This window comes from Chenopodium quinoa, unplaced genomic scaffold (assembly GCF_001683475.1).
Source record: "Chenopodium quinoa cultivar QQ74 unplaced genomic scaffold, ASM168347v1, whole genome shotgun sequence".
Lineage (NCBI taxonomy): Eukaryota > Viridiplantae > Streptophyta > Magnoliopsida > Caryophyllales > Amaranthaceae > Chenopodium > Chenopodium quinoa.
Window position 1 is genome coordinate 271,937 of NW_018742861.1, and position 26,608 is coordinate 298,544.

At 33.2% G+C, this 26,608-nt stretch overlaps 2 protein-coding genes and 1 pseudogene across 3 annotated transcripts; all 3 read right to left on the reverse strand.

Annotated features, from left to right (window-relative positions):
* Window positions 1–4,052: 4,052 nt before the first annotated feature.
* Window positions 4,053–9,643, reverse strand: LOC110726096 (kinesin-like protein KIN-8A). 2 transcript variants are annotated; one of them, XM_021905553.1, is made up of 7 exons: window positions 7,780–9,643; window positions 6,932–7,205; window positions 6,796–6,846; window positions 6,623–6,715; window positions 5,994–6,359; window positions 5,156–5,800; window positions 4,053–4,748 (listed from the first exon to the last, which is right to left on the reverse strand). In XM_021905553.1, exons 1-7 carry the CDS (start codon window positions 8,676–8,678, stop codon window positions 4,656–4,658), a joined length of 2,421 nt encoding a protein of 806 aa, XP_021761245.1. In that variant the 5' UTR covers window positions 8,679–9,643; the 3' UTR covers window positions 4,053–4,655. The 2 variants fall into 2 exon arrangements, with proteins under 2 accessions (XP_021761245.1, XP_021761246.1); XM_021905554.1 differs by having other exon boundaries at window positions 4,053–4,681; window positions 7,780–9,641.
* Window positions 9,644–15,099: 5,456 nt separating this feature from the next.
* Window positions 15,100–18,359, reverse strand: LOC110726059 (mavicyanin-like). Its single transcript, XM_021905524.1, has 2 exons — window positions 17,095–18,359; window positions 15,100–15,906 (listed from the first exon to the last, which is right to left on the reverse strand). The coding sequence occupies exons 1-2, from the start codon at window positions 17,282–17,284 to the stop codon at window positions 15,551–15,553; spliced, it is 546 nt and encodes a 181-aa protein (XP_021761216.1). The 5' UTR covers window positions 17,285–18,359; the 3' UTR covers window positions 15,100–15,550.
* Window positions 18,360–19,727: 1,368 nt separating this feature from the next.
* On the reverse strand, window positions 19,728–23,214 carry LOC110726097 (annotated as a pseudogene).
* Window positions 23,215–26,608: the final 3,394 nt, after the last annotated feature.

Sequence of the window (26,608 nt, forward strand, 5' to 3'; positions counted from 1 at the left end):
AATTCAATAAACAATCCAGGCATCGCACGGTGCACAAAACTAGTGGTGTTAATAAAAAAAAAAAATCCTGATGTTTAAACTTAATTGTGATCTTTTAATTAGTTGTGAAACTAAGGTTAGTTAAAATGTCTATATGTGGATCAAGAAAAATATGGATGTTGGACCGTTGGCAGTTAAGGGTGAGTTTCTATTGAATTTTGGTGTGAAATAGGGACCAAAGTTAGCTATACTATCGCTTCTCTAACTAACTACAATGCCCAATTTTAGCTAAAGTTTGGCGGTTAAGATTATTATTGATTTCTACTGAATGGAATGTGGTGGATATATATATATATATATATATATATATATATATAATCTTTTGAAAAGTAAATCAATCTTTAAACCTAATATGATTAGTGATTCAAAGCATATTTTTAACATAATTAGTAATCATATGATAATACTTAATGACTTAGTGCATATTAATGTCAACTAGTACAACACTCAAGATAAGAAGAGGGGGAAAACATCTTAGTCGTGCCTTTCCTTTTGTAGTTATTCTTGTTTGATTTATAAAGTTAAAAAAATCCAATGGTAAATGGAATTTAAAGCAAAATTTAAATAAGAAAAAACATTATCATATGTGATTTTGTTTGATTCTCAATGTGTAGCTTTCAATTAAAATATCATTTTTTTTAAATGATATGTAATTATATTGAAGTTATTGTATATGTTCACCTCACAAGTCCAAAGGAGGTTCCATTTCAAAATTATATGACAATAGATGGAGTAGCCCCGTTGCCTTCTCTCCTTTTCAACCAATGTGAAACTCTTACATGTGATTCAGGCTGGCTAGAGTGCTTCTTCACTCTCCCTCTCATGCTCTTATACCATTTAGATATGGGTCTGAGCCACACCCGCAAACCAAGAAAGATAGAGTCCACTTCACAAGTCTAAAGAAGGTTTCATCCCAAAATCATATGATAATACTATGTAGAAGGAGTAGCCCATTTGCCTTATAAAGTGTTTAACTTTCTCCTTTTCAACCAATGTGGGATACTTACATGTGGTAATACTTGAGAGGTCTATTTTTCAATACAATATAAGATTCAATAAATATGTGCATTACAACTTTGTAAAAGTGATAGCAAAAGAAAAAAAGAGGTTGGGAAGACTTTGTAATATTTATAGTTTTTCATCGGGAATCAATAATTTTGCTAATGATAAGCCTCTTGAAGGTCCTGGTTAGATTTTAAATAGGCAAATTTATTTATTTTTCTGTAAAATAATATCCTCTCCATATGAATTTTTAAATATTAACTTAATACTAATTGAGAATATAATAGGGTTTCAAAAAAATTTATTGTTTCATAGTTTACTTTATATGAGAATCAATCATGGAGAATCACAAAAGGATATAATTTGTAATCAAATTATTATTTCAACCCATTATCTATTTCATACTCCTTGGCATACCTAATTTAACTTTTATATATTCATGAGATTCAAAACTAGTTTTTCTTATAATCAATAAGGAAATTTCATAAAAGAAGTTTGATTAAACATGATAAAATATTCTTTGAACAACCATTAAAAATCTACAATATAATTAAATATCATAAGAGAGAATGAATGATAAGCCATTATATCTAATAGCTTTACCAAGTTGTTCCTAATCATATCCCTTAGTTATATTATGACACAATTTGGTAATGGATGCTATTGTTATTTGTTATTTATATAATTAATCATGTACTTACTTGTATGTGTTATGATAAGCTCATACACTTAAATTAGCAAGTTGTTATTCTTAATTAATCCTCATTTAAGGGCTTTGATGAATTTGATGTAAAACACTAAAACCTCTCTCGAGTAGAGAGTTTTCTCAAGGCAAAGTTTAAATAAAGAAAACAAAGAAACAAAGGTAGGGAAAAGTGGAAATAAAGAGAGACTATTGTGTTAGAGTAGGCCTAAATTTTGGAGAAAAAAGTAATCCAAAGTGATCAAAAACTTGCACAATAATCGAGGATGTATTTCTGATGATGATCTTCTCATCATTCTTCCAAGATCAAAAGCTTCTTGGTTGCCTGCAAAAAACAAATGTTAGGCTGGCCTTTGTTTCCGACAATTATTGTTTTAATCAATGCTTAACTCTTATTCACATATCTTAAAGTAAGATTAAGACTCTATTCTTTAGAACTGCTCTGTTTTGTTCTGTTCTACTCCGCTGTAATATATTCTATTCAGTTTAAAAGAATAGGACATAAGACTCCCCTTGACTAACCATTAAATGTTTTTTTAATTTTAATAAAGCCGTAAGCCCTATTCAGAAAAAGTAGTAGTAGTGGTAGCGATAGCGATAGCGGCTAGTTGTTGGAGCATCAGATAATTCTCAAAATAGTTTTTATCTCATGCAATGTACAAATGAATAAATGATGACTATACATTTTTTTAAATCTTTTGTGATGTATGAATGATTGTCCATCCAAAAAAAAAAATAATTATAATGATTTGTGGGGGCTGATAATCAACAAATAATGAAATAGGAGCACTGCTTGAAGATTTAAGTGTGAGGCCTGTTATCACTAAGGAGAGTAGGAAACTAGAAAACCAAACGACAAAAGTAGTGCAATAAGTATCTCAATTTCTCATTAATTTTCCTAATTTAAAGTACAGCAAAGAAGTCAATTAGCTAATCATTAGAAACCATAGAACTAAGCATTAACAGTGTTACCTAATTCATCCCCACCTAGCCCCCCCTCCCTCTATTTTTTTTTGGGCTAAGGACCTGTTCTGATTTATTGAAGTGAGCTGAATTGAACTGATTTAAGCTGAAATGAATTGTTTATAAGAGAAAGAACTTAGAAACTGAACAGAACTGAAATTAAGCTGAAGAGAACATGCCCCAAGCTAACAAAATTAGGTAGCGAATTGTATACTCATACCGAATCACATATATATCGAATCAAGTAATATTGGTTCTAAGATCATGGCCCTATTTTGCTTAAAAAGTCAAAATATTTTATGATTTGAGAAAGATAAAAGAGGTTTCCACTTATCAAAGACAAAACTTAATTATTTCAAAAATCAAAAGTGATGTTCTAACCAACTAAGCTAAGCCATCCGCCCATGGCCCATCCCATAATCCCTCATACAATCTCCCTCATGGAATGGGATCCACTTAAGAGCCTGGTAGTGACTAGTGTGGCTTAAAGGGGCCATACATATAATCGTAGGCTGAAGTGAAAGATGTTACAACAACAGGTAATGAGACTAACGACAATAAGTCAATAACACTAATTTTTCTAAAGCAGTTGGGCCTTCACTTGGCCTACATACTATGTCTACTGAATGAGGATTAGCGTTCATATTAGTTGAGCAAAAATGTTGCATTCTCATTCTTTATTTTTGGATAAGTACATGTTGCTTTTGATTAAAAGTGTTAATGACAATATTTACAAAATGAGGATTAGCGTTCATATTAGTTGAGCAGATAGGAAACGTATTTTGGATAAGCAAATAGGAAGCTTGGTCTAGTGGTAAGGATTGTACCTTTCTAGAGACACTTTAAGGGTGAGAATCCCTTACCCTTTTCCCTCACTCTCATCTGTCCCGTAAATACTCATTAGATTAGAAAAAATAAGTTTAGATCAGACCATATTAGATAAGCAAAAATAAGATGAACCAAACAAGCCCTCAGGTGTTACCAAGGAATGCCAAAATCAACTAGGCTTAATTCTTGCACTTTCACACTATTTTATACCCTTTCACCAACTTAAGTTTAAAAATTCTTTCATGTTTTCATCTTTTAGCATCCCTCACTAAATTTGAAATATTTTATGATCTTAACAAGGTAAATTTTATGTATTTTAACATGATCTCACCATTCTAATGAGGTTTGATCTCATGACTTACTATCATAAGGAAAAGAGGTAACTATTAATTGAATCACCCTTCAACTTTTGTTGTTCTTGAAACAAAATTACACACTTTTTATAAATGATTTTCTTGTTGTCTTCACATGAGACCTAGAGCCATTTGGAGCAACTGCTTTATTTCAAACAAAGAGCTTCAGAAAATTACTTTTCATTTTGCTTCAACATCTCATAATAAAGAATCTTACATAACTTTATCAAATAAAAAAAAAAAAAAAAAAACCCTCTACAGTAGCAGTTTTATATTATCCTACTGTCATTTCAAAGTGACTGTCCTTCTGTAAATGGACATGGTAGCACAACAAGAAAGTTCAACATAATTCTAGTACAATAACAAATATAGAAGCCATTGACATAGGAGAAAACCATAACAAATTTTCATAATAAAAAAGAATGAAAAAATGATTGTGTTCTTTTCAGGAATTCTCTGAAGCAATGGCTTCATTGCTAGTAAACTATCTGCAGCAGTATTGCTGAACCACTCACATGATTCTTTATAGCTCCTTCTCTAGCCCGGCCTGTTTGTATGTTCGTTCGTTTGTTTGTTTTCTTCCTTCGAGCATGGTCGAAAAAGAAAACAGAAACAGCAGGCAAACTGAGGACTTTTCTTTCTTTTGGCTTGAACCACCAACTAACAGATTGCCAGCTGAATGTATTCCTGATCTGACCTTGAGATCAGTAAGGCGCGCCTTTCCTGTACATCATGTTTTCTTTGTTTTCTGTCACTGCCTGTAGGGACTAAGCCTTTGTCGAGCAAAACCTGGCTGTATGATTGTAATTGATGATGTGCAGTCCAAGGATCAACACAGACCAGATACATGGATGTTTAAGCTGCATCAGTGGCAGAATAAAGAAAAAAACTAATACACAGAAAAATAAATTCAGGAAATTTTTGCAAATTCTTTCTTGTTATAATAAAGCATCCCTTTTAAAGGTTAATTGAAATTTCAAAAAAGGAGAATTTGGAGGTTAAATGAAAAGTTTGATGTAGGAGGTAATTTTTATCAGATTAGCTTTGAAATGGTTTGTATATTAGCAAATATGTTGATTATAGCTTTAGTTGAAAAAGGAATTAAATCATCTGATTAACATGGAGAATTTTTTTTTTTTTGATGAAAAGTTGAATGTAGGTGGTTGTTTTCTACAAGTTAGCACAGATTTGCTAGTGTATGTTGAGAATTCTGTTCTAAGCTACATAATTTCTTATACTATTCTTCAGGAGATTTGAATAACAATACCTGAAGAAGCATGGAAGGTTGAGCAGTAGGATCAGCATTAACATGGCTTCTTGTTTTTCTTCCATTCACGGTAGTGACTGAAGGACTATTAGCTGTTGTTATGTCCCAAAAACTCCTTTTCTTCGCCGCTGGTGCAGGAGACAAAAACCTATGACTAGAAGTTTTTACTTCTGTGTTTGCTTCCTTTGACCTTAAGCTTGATCTAGTGACTATGCTTTTCAATCCTTCATCTCTCCGTCTCACCCCTTTGGATAATTTCGCAGTTAACTCCCTAATTTTTTCATCCTTTTTCTTTAGTTGCAATGCATGATCTCTCCTCAATCTTTCCATCTCTCCTTCTAATGTTTTCACCACCAATTGTAGTTCCCTTACAGCTTCTTCAGATTCCTTCTTTTTGTTTGGTTCTGGTGTTGTTCGCAATGGAGTCCTTGACCTTTGCTTGTTGGATGGAGGAGTAAGAATAGACCTAACAGAAGGAGGAGTTGGTGAGGCATTAGCAGCTAAGGAGTGAGCTTGAATACTTAATAGCTTCTGCTGTTGCCTTGCTAGTTGTACTCGAAGTTCCCGGTTTTCCTTCTGTACTTCGAGTAGCAGTTTAGCCTGATCAGCATCAGAATGTACCAGCTCTTCATTCGTTTCATATCCCTGTAAATCATACAGAACCAATCAGGACATATGCTAAAATTCTCTTGCATTTTCTAATTCATTATGCTCATTAGCTAGTATATGTCGTTTTAATTTGACTAACATTAACTGTATGTACACTTTCATATCCAAGAAGGTACAATCACTCTCTTAATTGCAACGAAAATAGAGGCAGTAATGTAAATCTGAGTACCTTGTTCCGAATTTCCTTGGCTCGATCAGCCCAATGAAGGGTATTTTGTGTTTCACCAAAAGTAAGGTTGTTAGGGCTGATATTTGCAATCATAACCGTGTTACAAGCTCCACCTAAAGAGTCCTTGAGAAGTTGAGTGAGCTTGGAATTTCGGTATGGTATGTGCTTCTTTCCTTCTACAAGGGCATTGATGCAGCTGCTAAGTGCAAGAAGTGAACGGTTAATGTTGGCACCTTCTACTGATCTCAGAGTTCTCTGATCTGTAGCTAGGGCTCTCTCTGAGCCTGCTAAATCGATCAATGATAGCTTCCCTATGCGATTGATTACATTCAACGAAGCATCTCTTGTTCGATACTCAATTGTAACCTGCACAATGCAGCTCATTATGTCATTGATCTCTTCAAGTTACTAGTAGTAGAATTTGTATCCCACAAAATAAACACTTAATTGATCATTTTCCAATATAACATCCTCACAAATAGGAAAAATAAGTTCAGATAAGGGCTACCCTATTATCAATATACAACTTTAGTATGAGTTACACTAAATTCAGATAAAGTTTTGATCAGCATTTTTCAACAAAGCAAAGCTAGAAGAAGCTGAAAAGGCAAAAGTACTGATGTAGTTACCTGCAATATAGCATGGGATCTGGAAGATGTCTCGTTAGCTCGAGTTGGTTCAGTAGTCCTATTCTTGTTTCCTTGAAGAAGTAATGCCATTACCTGTAACATTCAAACACAATTTAGTAATTTCTCAATCACTTGGCAAGTAGTATGAAAGCTATAGCAAGAAAAAGACTCACCTCATCTGTAGAATAGGCTCTATACTGTGATAACCCAGCTGCTATGATTCCCTACAAGTTTAAACAAGAGAACATAATACATTAGGCCAAAACAGTGCATGAAGTATGCAACAACAGAAAGACAGATAAAAATTACCTGTTTATCTTCTCTAAGAACCAAAGGTCTTCCAGGAGACAATAAATCTCTGACAGTCTCATTATAAACCTCTAAGTAAGATAGTTGTACAACATGATTACCATCATAACTTCTCTGCCTAATCTTGGTAAATAAATCCTTGATTGCCAACACCATTACCCCTGGACTCTCTACTGTTCCGAGCATTGTATATGTTTTTCCGGCTCCTGTAGCACCGTAACAAAACACTGATCCATTCCTCCCTTGCAACACAGCTTCGACGAGATCTGCTGTTCTGGAATTGCAACATTTTTAAGGTTTCAAATTTCATGCTGCTAAAATTTCATCCTAAAGAAACAACCTTGTGTAAATGAATTTTATTAGTACATATCCTAAGACTTTGATATGTGAGTACCACTCTCATAAACATTGTAGTAAGTAATCTAAGTATTAGTGCTTCATTTTACTCTTACATTCACTTTTACTCGTCGTGTTATAGATATTATTATTCCATGATTGGTCAAAATAATGATACTCTAAATATATAAATTAATCTATGATTACATTGACTCTTTGCTAATATTAAACTATTACTTAATTTAACCAAACCAAATTGGGAGCACGTTGATAACAAAGACAATTTCTTTCTAATTATGTAATCATCAAATTGAACAAACTAAATTAAAAACTAACACTTTTTAGCTAGTTGTTGACAAGTTAACATCAAAGACTTCTAACATTGGAGGAAAAACAAGAAATTAACATAAAAATAGCAAATAAATGGATTCAAAACCAACCAAAACATCAAAATCATCAAGAATTCATATGAAATTGAAATAAAAATTAAAAAATTAATCATGAAAACTCACGTAGTTGAATAAACATCCATCTGAGAAGCTGACTCAGGAAAAGAAGCATCAAATGTGAAATGTCTTCCCCTCAATCTCTTCAACCTGAGATAATCATTGTTATCCGAAGCGAATTCGGTCAAATAAACATCTCGGCGATTGATGATCCTTACACAGCTACGACACCCGGCTTCCTTCTCTCTTCTCATCATAGGCCTAAGCCTAACAAACACCAAAATCCTGCTATTTCTACTATTACTCTGTTTTTGAAACAGGGGATCCATTTCTTGGCCTAATGACAATTTTCTTTCCCTTCTTGTCTCCATTTGTGATCCCAGTGACAATTTCCTTGCCACCGTGCTCGAAACAGGCGCCTTTCGAGGGCACGTAAACCCGACTATTCGATCCCCATTGGCTGCCACAGCATTCTCCTTAGCATCATCCAATGCTGAATTTGGGGATTGGGGTATAACATAGGTTTTTGTCACTGTTGCATTGGGCATTGAATTTTCTTTCATCACTGGACTTTTTTCAGTTGTTGCAGGTGGTATTGATGCTGCAATTGCTTCCTTTTCTTCTTTTTTCGATGAATCGGGTCGATATTGAGGTAGGATTGGAGGGAATTTCTGCTTTCTTGAATCAATTTCTTCGATTTTCATTGACCCATTTCGATCAAGAGCTGGAATTGGAGGAAATTTCTGATCTTGGGGTTTAAAATTATGATTTTTAGAAACAATTGAGGATGATTTTTGCTGCTCATATAGAAGAGTTAAACTCTTCAACTTCTCTTTCAAACCATGATGAGGGTTTCTCAAAGCATGCGCCATTTTACTATTCTCTGTTTGCTCTGTTACTGTTGTTGTTGATCCTCCATTTTCATCTTCTGTATTAAAAATCTGAGATCTTGTTGAAACTGGCATTTCTTTAACTGTTATAACCTTTTCTTGTCACAATCTAAACATACCCTTTTGATCTTCTTGCTAACCCAGATGTAAAAATCGGTCGAAAGCTCGAATCTTTTCGGGTTTTTGGGGAAGAAGAGAGGAGATTTTAGAGGGATTGAATTAGAAAGAGGGGAGCATGTTCAAGATTATGTGAGTTTTGGTGAGAGAAAGTTTGGGAGTGATCTGAGCCGTTGGTTGGTGGGTCATGGACGGCTGTAAATAGTTGAATTTGAAATGTGCAAGGATTAAAGTGTTATGTGCACTTCCTTTTTTACTTATGACACACCAAAGCTGCTAGTTTTTCTACTTTTAGGATAAAAATGAGTGTGGAAATAGTAAAATAATGGGGTGGTCAATGTTGGCTTTTTAAATTTTTGAATTTTTGGGGTTTGTAACGGTCATAATTATGAATTAAACGGTCGATTGGATCGTGGGTCCAACATTGCTGTGTTCACGGAAAGTTAAATTTTAATTATTAATATGGCAGGCCATAGACATATTATAGTATGATGAGCTTTTAATTCTATATTATGATAAATAAATCTTTATTCAATATTGGTTTCATATCCCTTGGTTTAATATCACATCTTATTCTTATTCTATACAAAAGTAGCAAAGTCATTTTCTGTTTGTTTGTACTTTTGCACTAAACTTGGCACATTTTGTTCTTATTAACTTACTTCGAAGTCAAATAATCCCAAATCATTTGGTAAGTATGGTAGGAAGCAAAGTGAGTATATGTGTGTTGTTGATTTGATAACTTGATCATTGACAAGATTTCTAATCATGTCCTATCATCACTCATATAGTGCTAGTAATTCAATATTGCAAGACCAAAAAAAAAAAAAAAAAAACTTCTATAGTTTAGCCCATTCATTTAGCTCCCTCCAAAATAGGTACTTCGAGTACTAATAATGTACCATAGAAGGAGGAAGAATTGGTATATCCGTAACATGATGTTAAACTTTTCCTCATGATCTTGAGAAAGAATTAAGTCATTAACATAAGGGATTATCCTCCAAATCAAAGAAACTCAAGAATACTTTATGTAATAGTTAAAGCTTTAATTATTTAACTATCTAGCTATGTGCTCAATTTTTTAAATTATTTATTATCAAACTATGTGATATTTAATTATCGTCTCTCCGGTTAGAAATTTCTGGCTCCACCACTGAAATGAGGTGGTAAGAATTATTAGGAGCCAACTAAATATTAAGGTAAGCTAACAATATGGTTTAGGACTTAACACTTCTTCGGCTTATTTGTACAATTAGGCCAACAATACGTAATGACACATACAGTTTAGTTACAAAACATTCTTGATGTCTACTATACTACATATGCATATACCAATTAGATATTGGTGTAGTGGGGATTAGGACTACACTTGGTAGGAACAACTTGTGTTCGCAACAACAGTTGGGAAGAGATTGGAGCCTAACCACCCAGAACTGATCCTCGAATCTGGATTTGCCCAAAGGGGTGAATCGGGTACACACAAAAAAAGATAATACTTTGAATGACTCGACAGTATGCATTTTGCATAACATAAGGCTGGTGGAGGCTCGGCCCCGATGGCCCAATTGACGCCTTTATATTTTAAAGGCTGGCCCCCATTGTCCATAGGTATATTAGTATATACAATAAAGGTGGACTTATATATAACTTTTTAGTGTATATTTTAGTGGTTAGAATGGAATATGTAAGTATAGATCACTACCAGGTATGGATAGTTGGAGTCCATACCACAATAAAAAAATACGTACAAAAATTGTAAAATTTAAAAAGCTAAAACAAAATGGAAAAGGAAGAAGGATTAGAGGGTGAAAAAACAGGAACTCAAAAAACTACCACTCACGAGAAAAAGCTCCGGTGATCGGAAAATCAGTCCCACAAAAACCCCATCAAAGTTGCAGTAATCTTCCCTTCAAGGAGCGATACAGTGCTCGATGTACTGAAGATGAGAAATTTGTGGTTGATTCAAATTAAAGGAGTTATTCGAAGTTTGGTTGATGAAAGATGATAGCCGAAGGTTGACGAAGAATGTTCAAGGTCTATACTTACAATTGCAGCAATGAAAAACGGTGGGTTCAATTCCCAGAGATCGAAAGATTTTGGATATGAGGGGGTAGAGGTTGATTGTCGGTGCTCCGTTATTATTGACTTGTATACTGTTATTATTGAATTGTATATTGTTATGGTTAATTTTAATACAGTTATCATAGAGTTGAATACTGTTATTGTAGAATTGTAAGAGGAGAGAGAATATTTTTTTTACACCGTAGTACAATCTGATGACTTACCATAGAAATATTGCACAAAATTACATATTTGCCCTTGGTATGGACCCAATAAGTCCATACCTGGTAGTGGTCTATCACTACTCATTTTATCACATGTTGGTATGGTGTTTGATTCTTGTGGGTGTCACTTCCATGTTTTTTGTTATTTTTTTGACGCCAATGTTTTACTATTTTTTTTCTCACTTTTTTTAAGGGAATTTTTTTTTCTCTCACTTTGAAATTAATAGTACTATTATTTTTACTTTATATTTCTTTTATCCCTTCAATCTTACGTTTATTTGTTTATCAATTTGATTTCAAACTTTCTTTTATTAATATTGATTTTGTGCAAATGAACCACAACAACAATACAAAATATAAACGGGGAGGACATAGGAGGAAATCAAGCCCAAATTCTTATATCGTACCCAAATCCTTCGCTTGAACCAATAAGGCAAGACTTTATACGTTGTAATGTTGATTATTTTGATGAAATACTTTATGATGCTTTATAAAATATTGTCAAATCTAATTTATAATATCGCAAATACCGTCGAAAAATACAATATTTTGTTACTTAATAAATCTCGCCCCCCCCCCCCACCCCTCATATTTCAATTTATTATTTATGGCTTCGCCCCTACAAGTGAATAGAGTTAAATGCTGCAATTTTATTAATTTGCATGTATAGACAACATACTCATAAATTATACATCCATATCTCAATAAATAGAGAATCAATTCAAGAAAAGAAAGTATCATAATTCATTAATATATTTATGACAAATCCATGTGCAAATCATTGTAGTAAATGCCTGATTTTATAAAATACCAAGTATTACTACTTTAGGCTCCTTATGTATTTCCTTCTTTATTTCAAATAAATGAATGTTATTATGCCTTTTTATAGTAGAAAATAAAATGTGATTATCTTCTTTTAGTATAAAAGGGTGTCCTCTCCAACAATCCAATACAAACATTACAAGTCACAAAGATTAATAGGAAATTAAGAAAATTTTAGCAAGCCATATAGTAAGTGAAAATATGGAGATGAAGAAGGTGATCAGTTTCCTAATGTTGATGGCTATTATGGTTGTTGCAACTAGAACTCAACCGGCCTTAGCCACCCGACGTGACCCCATTAGCCCCTTAGCCTCAAACAACCTCGTTACTCCGAATGTTGTTGGCCTCCAATGCGTAGATGTTGGGCAACCATGTGATCTACTCAACCAATGTTGTGAACCTTATTTTTGCAAATTAGATCCGGGATCTAGTGATGGCATATGTACTTCTCGACCCTCAGTATATACATATGTTAAGTAAGAGATATATAGTTCCACATTATAATGACATTAGAATAAAAAAATTTCCTCTTTTATTGGTTATAAAAAGAGGAGATGATTAGTTTTAATTATTGTTATTCTCAAATTGATTCTTAAACAAATTATTCTTATTATTGTGGTCTTATATAGTATGGAGTACTAATTTATTTACCCATTGTTTATCTTCTATGATTTTTTTTGCCTTTTGATTTGATTGACATTCTTTTTTTTTCGAATTCTAATGATGCATTAATCAATACTCCTTAAATAAAAGTGATGCACGACTATTATTTTAGGATTAACTTTAAGGATATCTTTAAAAATAACACCGCAAAAAAAAAAAAAAAAAGGGTTAAAACACCATAAAAAACAAAACTTTTATCATAACACCACAAAAAAAAAACCCACAAATTTGATTTCACCACCACTTAACGTATTCTTGGATGAAATTCATTAGTGGGGCCCATAATTGACATGTGTCAATATCCTATTGATTAAAAAAAATTAAATAAATTAATAAAAAGAAAAATTAAACAAAAAAGAAAAATTAAACAAAAAAGAAAAAGAAAAAAACCCTAACCCCAAAACCAGCCCCACGACAACCACCACCAGCCTTACACTCCCACCACACCATAATTGTCGATGCCGGTGGTAGGGCTGGTTGGGTTTGGGTTGGGGTTTTTTTCTTTTTTTTTTAAAAAAAAAAAAATTCTTTTTCTTTTTATTAATTTATTTTTTTTAAACAATAGGATATTGACACGAGTCAATTATGGCCTCACTAATGGATTCCATCCAAGAATCCGTTAAATGGTGGCGAAATCAAATTTGTGAGTTTTTTTTTCTTTTTTTTTCCTTTTTTTTCCCTAAAATATCCTAACTTTAAAATTATATATTATAGGTAGAATATACCTAATGGGAGCGAATTCTAAGCAACCTACAAATTAGGAAAAGATGAGTCAAAAGATCAATTACGCATAATAAAGAAACGAGCTGAAAAGGAAACAAGCATGGTCAACGATATCAAAGAATATTCAATAGAATCATATCAAGGATTTGATTTGTTCAATCAAGAAGTTCACGATCAATTGAAGATCTTATGAAATCAATCTAGACTATAGTATCAATCAATTAAAGCTAATTCAGGGGAAAAAAATCACTTGATTGATGAAATATTATACGCACAGTGGTCAGAACTGATCGAGTACGGACTTAACTGCATGTAATTAAGTCGACCGCCCTTCTGAGCCTTTCTAAGTAAGGCAGCTTCCCTTCAAAGCCCAGACCATTTGATGACGTGTAATTAATGCTTGGGCAACAAGCACAATTTCATCTCATGATTTAAGGAGCGAATTAAGAAATGAAATTTTATAAAAGATGAAAATGTCTATCAATATTGTCAGCATTGCCAAGACAAAGAATTCCAAGAGTATTCAATAATTACCTTTATTAGATTTACATGGAATATAAAATAGGATGCTCTTTGTAATAGAATTGATTCATACATTGTCTAATACAATTTACAACACTTCTATACTAAATCTGATATTACTCGTCTTACTTAGAAATGTCTTTCTTACTTTTATCTTTGTATTTCTCTTAACTCATTCATTTGAAGGTTGTGTTTAATTTTTTTTTTTTTTGGGAGATTTGATTACTAAACCTTCTTAAGGGAACGTTTGGTTAGTAGATTTTAGGTATGAAAAACCCATACCTAATGTTTATTTAAGAAAAATCTAATTTTTAAATACATATCTCAAACCCACAGGCCACAAGGTATGGGTTTTAGAAACCCAAGAGGGGCGAGGTGGGTATGGCTCATACCACACCTTTAGGTATCAATCAAATAAAAATAAAAAATTCATTCCTAAACAACAACCAAACATAATGTATTAAGAATTAAGTTCCAACCCCATACCACCCTAACTTCGTTCATTTGCTAATTTCAAACCCATACAACATTGTGAACCAAATGCCCCCTAAAACCTCTAACAAATTCCTAAAAACTCGTTACTAAGATTTGTCTCCTTATAAACCCATCTTTTTAAAAGAAACTTCCTTATTATTTTTTTTTTAATGAGGTCATACCTGGAGGCAAACTCAAAAAAAGGTAAATCTTTGGGACGACTTCTGAAGGCAAACTCTTATCAAAGTTAGGATTATTAGATAATAACCTGTAGTTTGGTAATTCACCTATAGTTGAAATACCATGTCTAATTGTTTATACACCATATAAGTAAAAAAATGATCAATTTTGATCTTATTAGATTCAAATTGATATGAATTTTCAATACATACCATCAACTTTGTATAATTTTTACTAATGCACAATCAAAGAAATCAATGGTCAAAGTAACCCATTAAAGATTGCGTATGAAGTAAGTAAATAAGGCCCTGTTTGGTTTGATGTAAAAGGTTTTCATGGAAAATGAATTTTTCATTTTTTTCCCATTTTTTTTGTTTGGTTTGTTAAGGGGTGGAAAACAATTTTTCCAAGGAGGGAAAATTTCATCTTTAATGATGAAAAACATTTTCTTTCCCAAAACAAGGGAAGCCACATTTTCCTCTCTCCTTCTTACCTCTTTTTTTTATTTTTTACTTCCCTCTCATTCATCCTTACATTCCCACTCTAATTTTTATTTTTTTTTTCTTAGACTTTTCTTGTATGCAACCAAACAAAGGAAAACTAATTTGCAATTGTGTTTTTCCTTGAAAATATGTTTTCTAGGAAAATTAATTTTCCATTGAAAATGTTTTACATTAAACTAAACGGGGCCTAAATAATACTTAGAAAAACAGAGTTGAGTTGAGGACGAGGACAAGGTCATTCAACACATAGGTGATATTAAGTCTAAAGTACAAGTCTTATAACTAATCAATCTATCATAATATGATATGTCATAAATCTAAGTTTTGAAATCTAAGCTATTAAGTACACGTCCTATATAACTCGTTAATACACCATACCCTAGACAACTAGCTAATAGTTAATCAAATACTTTGTAATTGCCAAACAAGTCCATAGATTTTCCTTAATTCTTACTCCGTAGAAGATAAAATAGTCCATGAAATAGTAATATAGGAAATTAAACAAGAAACTTAAATTATAATCTCAATCCCTCAAAACATGACTAATTAACATGACTAAAATCCATTGTTAAACCAAACTCAAAACATAACCTATCCAAATTCCTAAACAAATATGCATAAACCAAGAAACAACCTTAAACAAACACACCCTATCATATCATATGAAATTAAACCCAACAATTAACATAAAAATAAACCCAACAAAACCAATCTTATTATTATTATTATGAGTTGCACCACTTTTCTTGTCAGTGTCTGGTGCAGCTGTATCATCACCAGATTGTTGATCATCACCAGGAGCAGGTGGACTTTCCACGTCCAACACCTTGATAATCATCTTCTGCCCTCTCTGGCAGTGTCCGGCCACGCCGCTCAAGAAGTAGAACAACCCCGGCCTGTCTAACACGAAGGTGGTGTCGCCAGTGTTGGCGAAGAATAGAGGCTGAGATGATCCACATTTGCTGTACTCAGCATCTGATACCACCATCACTGAATCTTTCTTGTACTTGAAGTCTGCCAATATACACAAATTGGTTACTAATGTGCTTATGTGTATGTGTGTACACTCTATATTAAGCAAAAGGGTTTTATAATATTACCTCCGTTAAATATTAATTGTAAATTTGGAGAGTAATATTTAAAACTATGATAGCACAAATAATAATTAATTACACCATTTTGTAATATGAAGTAATTAATTAGGATATAATACAAATAAAATGCAATAATAATTCCTACAAATTTTTTAAGACTGGTTTTTCTTATGTACTAATTTTAATTTTTAGATCAAACATAATTGATGGTCCGTACAAAATTAATTAGTAAAAGAATCTTGCTAACGAATGCCCCCGGGACGTTGGATAGGGCGTTGGAAGTACTTAAAATGGTATTAATTTGAAAAAAATGACAACATTACACGTCGATCAGTGTAATTTGAAAATTTATTCGAGTGATAGAAATATAAAAATAACGCTACATTGTATGTTTACCTAAAACATGTATCATTAATTTTTTTTGAGGAAAAATATATCATTAATTGGTTCCTCACATTGGCAGAAAAGGGAACGGTGTTGCTCACAAGCTTGCTCGAATTAGCAAAAACTACTTAGAAATGCATGTTTGGATAGAAGAAATTCCTGTTGATGTAAACTCTGCTATTGTCTTTGACTCTGTTTCTGAGTAATATATTTTGAGCATTTTCCGTCAAAAAAAAAAAAAATTAAAAATTTGTTACTCACTATTTTCCTCAAAAAAAAAAAAAAAAAAAAAAAAAATCAAAAACATTACTCACTAGTCATACGAACTACTATACTATCAAACTAAAACTTACGGTACTCATAAGAAATTTTGCTACAATATTTCATTTTTTACAGTAAGATTTATCTTGTTAAATTTTCAAGCATAAAATGACTTAAATCAATAATAACATGATAACTCTACATAATCAAGATAATAAAAACAAGCAGTTAATTCCACTACTTTTGATATTGAATCAAAGTACTCGTACTATTTTTACCACTAACATTAGCACACAAAAATTAGCAAGTCATACTATATATATGAAATGAGAAATACCAAGGAAAATTATTAAATACATAAAGATGCATGGTATACATTTCGTTACATCCATTCAAATCTAGTTGTCACATTAAAAGTTCAAATTACACTAATACGCGACAATTAAAATAGAACGATACTTACGTAGAGTGTCATTGACCTTGAAGCGATTCTTTTGAGCCCAATCATTGTAAACTTGAGGGCGTTTCAAAGGAGGAACTTCCCATCCTTTGGTCAAACTTTCACCAACTTCAAATTCAGTACAAACTCCATGAAATATTAAGAGGGAGAAAATGCATAGAAAAATGAGAGATAATTTGGAAGAATTTCCCATTTTCTTAATTAGGTTAATTTTTTTTTCTAAGTTGAAAATTGACTGTGTATGAAAGGGGTAACGTTGAGGTATATATGAAAGAGTTTGAAGAGTTTGTTGGAGATTATTAGGAGAAAATTATGGGTTATGCAGTTAACCGACTCACTAAACATGCATGATTATCATTGACTAAGTATTCACTTAAACGGTTATTATTTTACCTTCATTTTGAATTTGGTTTTTGAATTATGTGTAGAAATTTCAGTGAATATTCTAGTTTGCATGAAGTTGGCAATTAAAGTGAGTATTTTTAGGTCAAATTTTTGCATTTGCACATGTGTCAGTTAAATTGTAAATAGTATATATGTAGTTATGCATAGTGTTTTAGCCAAGTAAATTAAAGTGTAAATAATTTAGTGTGAATGAAATTAAAAATATATACGTAGTATATAATTTAGTTTTTTTTTTTTCTTTTTTTCTTTTTTTCTTTTTTTTTTGCACAATTTATGTATTAATTTTGACTTGATTTTATACAAACATGTACATGTTATAACTCTTATGAAGACAATGTAGTATGATGTTGTATTAATTAAATTGTATATTTCATAATAATTTTTGTTAAATTTATAATTCTCATTACTAATATGCAATTACATATTGTAATGGTCATATAATCATATATCTATAGTACTATATAAAGAGAAAGGACTTTTTGGGTGATAAATTTGGCTTTTTCTAAAATGCCCTTCTCAATCTTTAAAATTACCTCAAAAATGCACAACTGCTTTTGTAAAAATAAAAAAAAAAATAAATAAAAAAAAAAAGGCATAACTGCTCTTTTACGTGAAACATGAAGCTAATCACTTAACTGTAATGGATGAACAAAATTGACGAAAAAAATAAATCATTAAGTATATCATTGCTAACTGGCTAACTGCTAATATATATGCATGTTTATCCTAATACAAGTAATAAAAAAAATATAATGGACTATGTCATTTCTCACTAACTACTAAGCATTTGACGATTTTTTTTTTCCTCTGAACAAATCTCCAATACTCAAAATTTGTAACACCATAATTGCTCTTTAATTATACTTGCCTCATTAACCTTTCACAAAAAAATTTGATTAACCTCAAAAATTTATTATTTCGTCTAATAATAAACCATTAAAGTCGATTGTCATATTTCAAGAAACTATCTTTTATTTAGAAACCATCTTTTATTTCAAGTATTCATCTATTTCGGATTCACAGATTCTATAGTTTTAGTGTATGTAAAAAATAAATTTATCTGTCATTGATTCACAGATTCTATAGTTTGTTTGATGAAAAAAAAAACGTGATTGCATGATATTAGTTTTTGTGATTATAATTAGGATCATGTTTTTTATTTTTATGTAAACCAGTACAAATTTTTTATTTTTTATTGCAAAATATCAAATTCATCTTCTCCTTTCCATTATTTGAACCCCGTTTCAAATGCCTAAATAATCAAATTGTATGATATTCAACCTATCATAAATGATAAAGGAAAATATGGGCGAAAATGGTTCTTCGTGAAATGGTATGTATAAATAATTTTCTATTCTCACTTTATACTACACAAGCTAAGAGGCACACGCTACACGTATACAGTAAAAAGAAAATTATATTGTACACGCGTAGCGTGTACCTCTTAGCTTATCTTACTAAATGTAGCAGTCGATCAAATCTTTGCATCAAATTTTTTTTTTATAAAAAAAGTACTCTTATATTTAAAGGTAAAATTTAATTGAATACTTTCACTCAAGAAAGTGATACATTATATTATTTCAAAACCGTCCAAATAAAACAAGCAAGTCGATTAATTAAACTAGAGCGTATCCGTGCTTTTTCAATCGTATATATCAATTCATTTTTTTTTGAAGCAAAGAGAGCGGGAGCATACATCAATTTATTACTGACATTTTTTGAAGCAAAGAGAGCGGAAGTTACTGAATCTATTTAATGGAAGTTATAGAATAGGAAGTTATAATGAAATTGATAGTTTTTTTTAAAAAAAAAAAATTCTTTAAAAAAAATTTTCAAAGAAAAGTAGAGTTAACATAAATTCAGGATTAATAGATTGGAGTGAGTAGTTTATTTGTCCATTATTAAGTGTTCAAAGATCAAGCATTATTGGTAGTACCACACTCCTTTTCTATCCCTCCATTACCAAAAGTGTTCTAAATCTCAGCTACATTAGCTTTCTAAACAGAAGCTTAGCTAGCAGCTTATGCAACTGCAAGCCTTTCCACCTTTGAACTTGCTGATGAATTCTTTGCTGCTTTGCTAAGTTGCTGCCTGACTCCGCAGTCCTCCCAGGCTCCCACCTATGTCACACATAGAAGGAACGAAACCCCCCCCCCCCCCCCCCCCGGAGAAAGCTCACTCTTTGTCCTACGTAGTATTGAATTAGCTACATTTGGCAGGTGATATGCAAATTGAGGGATCCAAATTTGATCCGAGAAAGTTCATGCCATATTATCCCAGCTCTGTGAGACTCTGTGTCCCGGACATAAAGCATACACAAGGAAAGATCATAGCATCACAAATTAAAGCTCGGTTTTGGTTATGGAAAAACAAAGAGCAAGGTAGTTTAACTTGTTTGGTTAAGAGGAGTAGAAACAAAGAGCAAGATAAAGCATACAATTTGATCAGTAAGTCAAAGCTCGGTTGTGTATAGTTATACACTGCACCCCTAGGCATATGTCAGCATAATTCTGTTTAAAATGCCTTCTTCTCATAAGACACTAGGCCATGGACTCCTCCTTCAACTTGTGCTGCACCAGTTCGAGCCTATAATCGGACCATTCAAACAATTCAGATCACATGAGCATAAAGAAGTTTTAGAGCACCTCTCTCAAGTATTAAAGACTACTACACGAAAGATTACTGGTAAATCAAATGAAGCCATACCTCCAGTCTTAATACTTCTGATCTCAATAGATCATGGGCTGACTGAAGTGAGGAGGCACCAAGATCCTGGAAACCTTGTTTAACTGCATGCATTGCATATGGAACGAACTTTAGAACAGAACCCTTGTCTGCAACAGCTCCAACAACACCTTGCGCAATTTTAAGCTTAGACTTGTCCCCAAGATATCGCTGATCACTTCCTTTTGTCATTGCTTCCAAAGAGCCCATTCCTCGATATTTTTTTAGACGACGACCATCCTAACACAAAATCTCATCTCCAATTAATCAGGTATGAAATACTAGTTTTCTTGACTTTAACTAGAGGGAACACTGTACTCCAAGTCTCCAGCTACAATTAATCAATCATAGATAGGAATTCACTGACAATACATGAAATGCCTGGAGACTAGAGTAAAGAAATCAATGTTTCAGAATATTATGTTAACAACTACTAATTATGACTATATGAGGGATCATAAAGTATCCAGCAGCACATACCTGAACTACATAAGCACCAGGAGCCTCATTGCTACCAGCAAGATAGCTTCCCATCATCACAGTAGAAGCCCCAAGAACCAGGGCTTTAACAATGTGTCCGGAGTTTGATATGCCCCCATCAGCAATGACAGGTACACCACTTTGTGAAGCAATAGATGAAACTTTGTATACAGCAGTAGCCTAGTATCCAAAGAATATTTTGTCAGCAATATAGTTAGCTAATCACCAAAAGTACAAAATAAAGGAAAAGAGAATCAAGCGAAGCAACATTAAGAATCTCAAGACTCAAAATCATGAAAGCACAAATTAGAGCTTAGACGACAGAGGAACTTAACACAAAATGAAAAATCATGTAGCATTATAATTAGACAACAGAGTGTTGATTTAAACAACCGTCTCCTGAGGTTAATCTTCATTTCTACCTTAAGTGAAAATATGAAACAAGTAACAATGGCAAAATTTTAGCCATGATAATCTATTCATCTCTAATACGAGTACATTTATTGATAATTACCACTTTCTCTATAATGTTACATCCCTTCATACACAGAAAAATCATGCCTATATCCCTCCCTGATCAATAAGGATTCAAATTAAATGAATGCAATAAGAATATACAACAACCATAATAACAAAGCCTTAGTTCCAAAATGATTTGGGGTTGGCTAGCATGAATCGTCATAAGGAACTGTCCACAAAAAATGAAAGAATGCAATTAGAAAAAATGTAACATTATGATAACTGAAGCTGCTATAACATTTACTTGTATAAATTTGAGATTTGACATTCCATACATATCTAATCATTAACAAGTATAGTAAACATAAGTTTTCAAATAACAAAGGCATTCAAAAAAGCTAATTTAGAGAGGACTGAAGAGTTACCTGCCCTCTACCCACAGCACAGACCTCCTAAGTGGTACAAATTGACCCAGATCCCATACCAACTCTCAGCCCATCAACTCCGGCTTGAATCAAGTTTTGAGCTTGGTATTTAGTCACTACATTCCCTCCAATGACATCCAATTCTGGGTATGTCCTCTTTATATATTTAATCATATCCAACTGATAAATAGAATTTCCTTGAGAACTATCCAACACCACTGCATCTACACCGCCCTTGACCAAATATTCCAACCTCTCTTTATCCGAGTCTCTGGTCCCTATTGCAGCTCCCACCAAGAAATCCCCATTAGGTGTTAATGATGGCAAACCTCTCTTTGGATATTCTTGAAACCTCTCAATATCCTCCAATGTGATCAAATCGACAACTTCCCCATCACTATCTCTCACAGTTGGTACCAATTTAACCCCTTTCTCCCCCAAAAACCCAGCAATTTGGTCCAACTGATAGCTACTTGGCACAGAAATATCCAATTTCGACATATAATCACAAACCCTACCATCCTTATTCTTCAAGTATAACCAAGCAGACTTCAGTACATACCCCAAAACCCTTGAATTCCTGCTCCCCGTCTCAGTAACCAAAATCACACTCGCGTAACCAAAATCACCCTCTGACTCAATCACATCCGAGGGAGACTTAACCTCAAAATCTGAAACAAAAGGAATACGACGGGACTTGGCAGACTGAAGGAGAGCAAATTGCTCAGAGGGGGTATTGTTGGAATGTAAGATACCAATCCCACCAAGGGACGCCATAGCTACTGCCATGTAAGACTCGGTGACAATGTCCATAGGAGAGGAGACACAAGGGATAGATAGAGAAATGTTTTTGGTAAGCTTGGTTTGAAGCTGAACTGAATCCGTTGCGAAATCAATATAATGAGGGAGAAAGATAACATCATCATAGGTATATGAATACCCCTGATTAAAAAGCTCCTCTGCTGAGAAACCATCTTCAATTATTAGGTTTTGGGGTGTTCCTTCCATAGCTTCAAAATCAGAAATCAATGGTTCAGGGTTTTAAGGGGGGTGTAAACAGTCAACAAGAACTGGAACAAATCAGTAAACAACTAAAAAAACAAAAAAGTATACCCAGATTCTACCCTTAATTCAGATTTTCAAGCAAATTTGTTGTTACAATTCATAAAAACATAAATCAACAAAAACCCAGATGAAAAATCAAACACCCAATAATCTATTAGTGAGAATTAACACTCCTATCAATTAAAAATTATCACCCACTAAGCAGAAATTGGAATTAGCAGTAGTATAAAGAATAGAATAAATTGATTTCATTCATTTAATGTTTGTAGTTTCATTCGTATTAATTAATAAACTTATAACTAATTGACAGTAAACTTGCTTTGAGTAGTATGGTTTGATAATTCGAAAGGCAGCCATTTTGTTAAATTAAAAATAAGTAATTGAGACTGAAAAAAGAAGCAGATAATGATAAAAACATATACCGAATAAATGGCCGGAGTATGAAGAAGTCGCCGCCGATTTTATACTGTGGTTTGTAAATTCCGGCGACTGCTTGTGGCACGATGATACGCCTCTGCTTACCACAGTACCTTTTTGTTCTTTTTAAAAAGTAAACTTTCCTGATATACCCCTTGGGAAAATTTTCAAATTACCCTTGTATTTTTTTGGAATGTCTAAAATACCCCTTAAGATTGTACTTCGTAATTTATTTTTGGCTTGGAGTACGTTAATAATTCCTCCCGTTTTATTTTATTTTTTTGATTTTTAAAGCAGTACAAGAGCGACTGATGAGAATCGATCTCAATATCTTTTGAAATCAGGAGGGTAGGTTTAACCGACTCGACTAAACTTGACACAAATGGAGGGAGGTTTTGCGGGTGATAGGGTGGAAAAAGGTATAAAAAGTGTACTCGCCACGAGTGATTGAGCGAGTAATAGGGTGAGCAAAAATTTCGGGTATTCGGAATTGAAACTGGAACTGATTAGGAACTTGTGCGTGCGGAATCAGAATTGGACCCAGTAGTTATACTTCGTAACTTACAATTTCGGTTAATAAATGAAGGAGCCGGTTATTGCATGAGTAAGTCACACTACCACATGCACTCCATCTAACAACCAATCATGCTTTTTTTTCCCTTGTTTTTTAAAATTCACAACAAACCCTACCAATATAACATTTTACTCAATTCAACTTACTTCTCGACCTAATACTATATGCCGATCAAATCAATGCACTTAGAAAAACAGAGTGAGTGGTCATTGTCTGTTGTCATTTATGATGAAGAAACCAAGCCCTTGCTTATTAGTTATTTTTTTAACACAAATACGAAGATTAGATTAATTAAAAGGACATAGCCAATTCTTTAAAAAAAAAAAAGTCATAGCCAAGCTTGTTGACCTTAGATGTTTTGATGATGACTCAAGGAACCTAAGCAAACCTATAACAAGTTTAGCTTTCGGTTTTAGCTTTGATTTATGACATGTTTGTGCTAGGAAATTCTTGAGTGAGAAGGGAGCATGGAACAAAATCAGGGCTAGCTATGGAAGAATAAAGAAATCAATCAAGTTGTGTTCCTTAAAGGGAACTGAAGCTCAAGAGTTGAAGCTTCAAAGGGAAGTTCCTTTAGTGAGGAACTGCAGCTTCAGAGTCGAAGCTTCTCAGAGTATCAAGGAGTCTAATGTATTTTATCTTTACTTTAGGCAACTTGTATTTGTGTTAAGTACATTACAATTGATAGGATTTAAGTGGATTTAATTTTATTTGATAAATATTTTATCTTTCCATATTTTAACTTGTTTTAATTCTATTTCGAAAAATATCTTTTTGAGTTAAAACATCTTGTTAATTAAAAAGATTTTCTGTTTTAATTCTATCCTATTATTTTGGAAAAATTAATTTAGAAAATATTCTTTATAAACGTCTGTTTTACTTGGTCAAGGAAGTTGAGAAAAAATTGGAAGCAGTAAACCACTTCCTTGTAATGTGCTCAGCTTGCTGCCCAAGTATCCACGAATTGCACTTCCTTAGTTTAAGGAAGTTGTGATTAAGTGGTGGTCAAGGCAACTATGTTTTAACTGCCAAACTCTTTTATAAATAGCCTTGGTTTTTAGTTGGAAAGATACACTTGAGCATTACAGTCTTTTAGCTTTTAAAAAAGAGTCATAATCCACTTAAGTCCTTGAGTGTCTTTGTACTTAGCAATTTAGAGTTTAATCTTTGAGTTGTATTGGGTTAGAGTTTGGGGAAACTCTAAGAGTGTTTTATTGCTTTGAGTGAAGCAAGGAGAAAGAGAGAGTGTTTGAGAGTTCGACTGATTGAGGGATCGGTTGAAGGGTGCTTAAGTTCTTAGAGGAACTTGAGTTTAGAGTCTTAATTTGTAATAGGTTGTTTGCCCTATTATTATTAAGAATTGAGTTTAAAATCCCTTGTGGTCGTGGTTTTTCTTCTTGATTAGGGCCAAGAAGTTTTCCACGTAAAATCTCTCTTTGCACTTTTAGTTTTTATTCGAGTTCCTTGATAAATTCCGCAAAAATTACCCTAGTTCCTCTACAATACAATTCACCCCCCCTCTTGTATTGTTCATTCGAGTCAACAATTGGTATCAGAGCCTGTTCCTCAAAGAAATCAGGAAACCCTGACGAGTTAAGTTCCTGGAAGCAACATGAACAATCACGAGAAACTGGAAGAAGGTTACTCTACGCAGCGTCCTCCTATGTTCAATGGGAAGTTCTACACCTATTGGAAGAACATGATGGAAATTTTTATCAAAGCTGACAACTACCAAGTTTGGAGAGTTATTGAAGTTGGTGATTTCGAAATCACCAAAACAGTTGGTGAAAATGAGGTAGTACCTAAACCCATGTCTGAGTTTGATAAGGAAGATTTTGAAAAAATGGAAATTAATGCACTTGCTGTTAAATTAATTCACTGTGGTCTTGGTCCCCATGAACACAATCGTGTTATGGGCTGTAAAAATGCTAAAGAAATTTGGGATTTACTACAAGTAACACATGAAGGAACTAATGAAGTGAAACGCTCCAAAATTGATTTGCTTATGTCTAAATATGAACGTTTTGAAATGCAACCTAAAGAAACTATTCAGGAAATGTTAACAAGGTTCACTAACATTATTAATGTGCTTGTTTCTCTTGGAAAGCAAATACCTATTGATGAGCAGGTCAGGAAAGTTCTAAGGAGCCTTCCTCAAAATGAAAGATGGAGAGCCAAAGTGACTGCCCTACAAGAAACTAAGGACTTCACGAAATTCAACATTGAGCAACTTGCTGGTTCCCTCATGACTCATGAGTTGCACTTAGGAACAAGCAATAGTGAAGGGAACAAAGGAAAAGGTTTAGCTCTCAAAGCTGGTGATAAAAAAGAATCTGAGGTAGATGAAGAAGAAGCGGCTATGTTGGTGAGAAGGTTCAAAAGAATGTTCAATCGAAATAATAGAACAAGGAACTTCACCAAGAAGTCCTCTAACTCAAAGGTCGATTCTGGATGTCACAAATGTGGATCCCTAGATCACTTTATTCGTGAATGTCCCTTGTGGGAAACTGAGAAAGGTAAAGGGAAGGCCAAGGAATAGAACAAGAGCAACAAAACTCCTTACAACAAAACAGACATTAGAAAGGCTATGATTGCTGCTTGGGGAGATTCTGAGAGTGATGATGAGGAGGAACAACCTGAAGAAGAAACAACCAATTTATGTCTAATGGCCAAATGTGATGAAAAGGCCTACAATGATGAACTGGCTAAAGAGGTACGTGCTGATCCTAATTATCTTAGAACTCTACCTAAAGAAGTACTCATTTATTACATTTTAGAAATGGAAGATGATTGGATAATAGATATTAAAAAGCTTAATGAATGTGAAAAAGCTCTTAAAGTCTGCAAGGAACACAGTACCTGGATTGAGAACCAGCGTACTGATGTTCAAGGCAGATTCTTTGATCTTTTTGATAAGAATCTTCTTCTAAAAGAAATGAATGAAAAACTCAAGTATGAAAATATTATG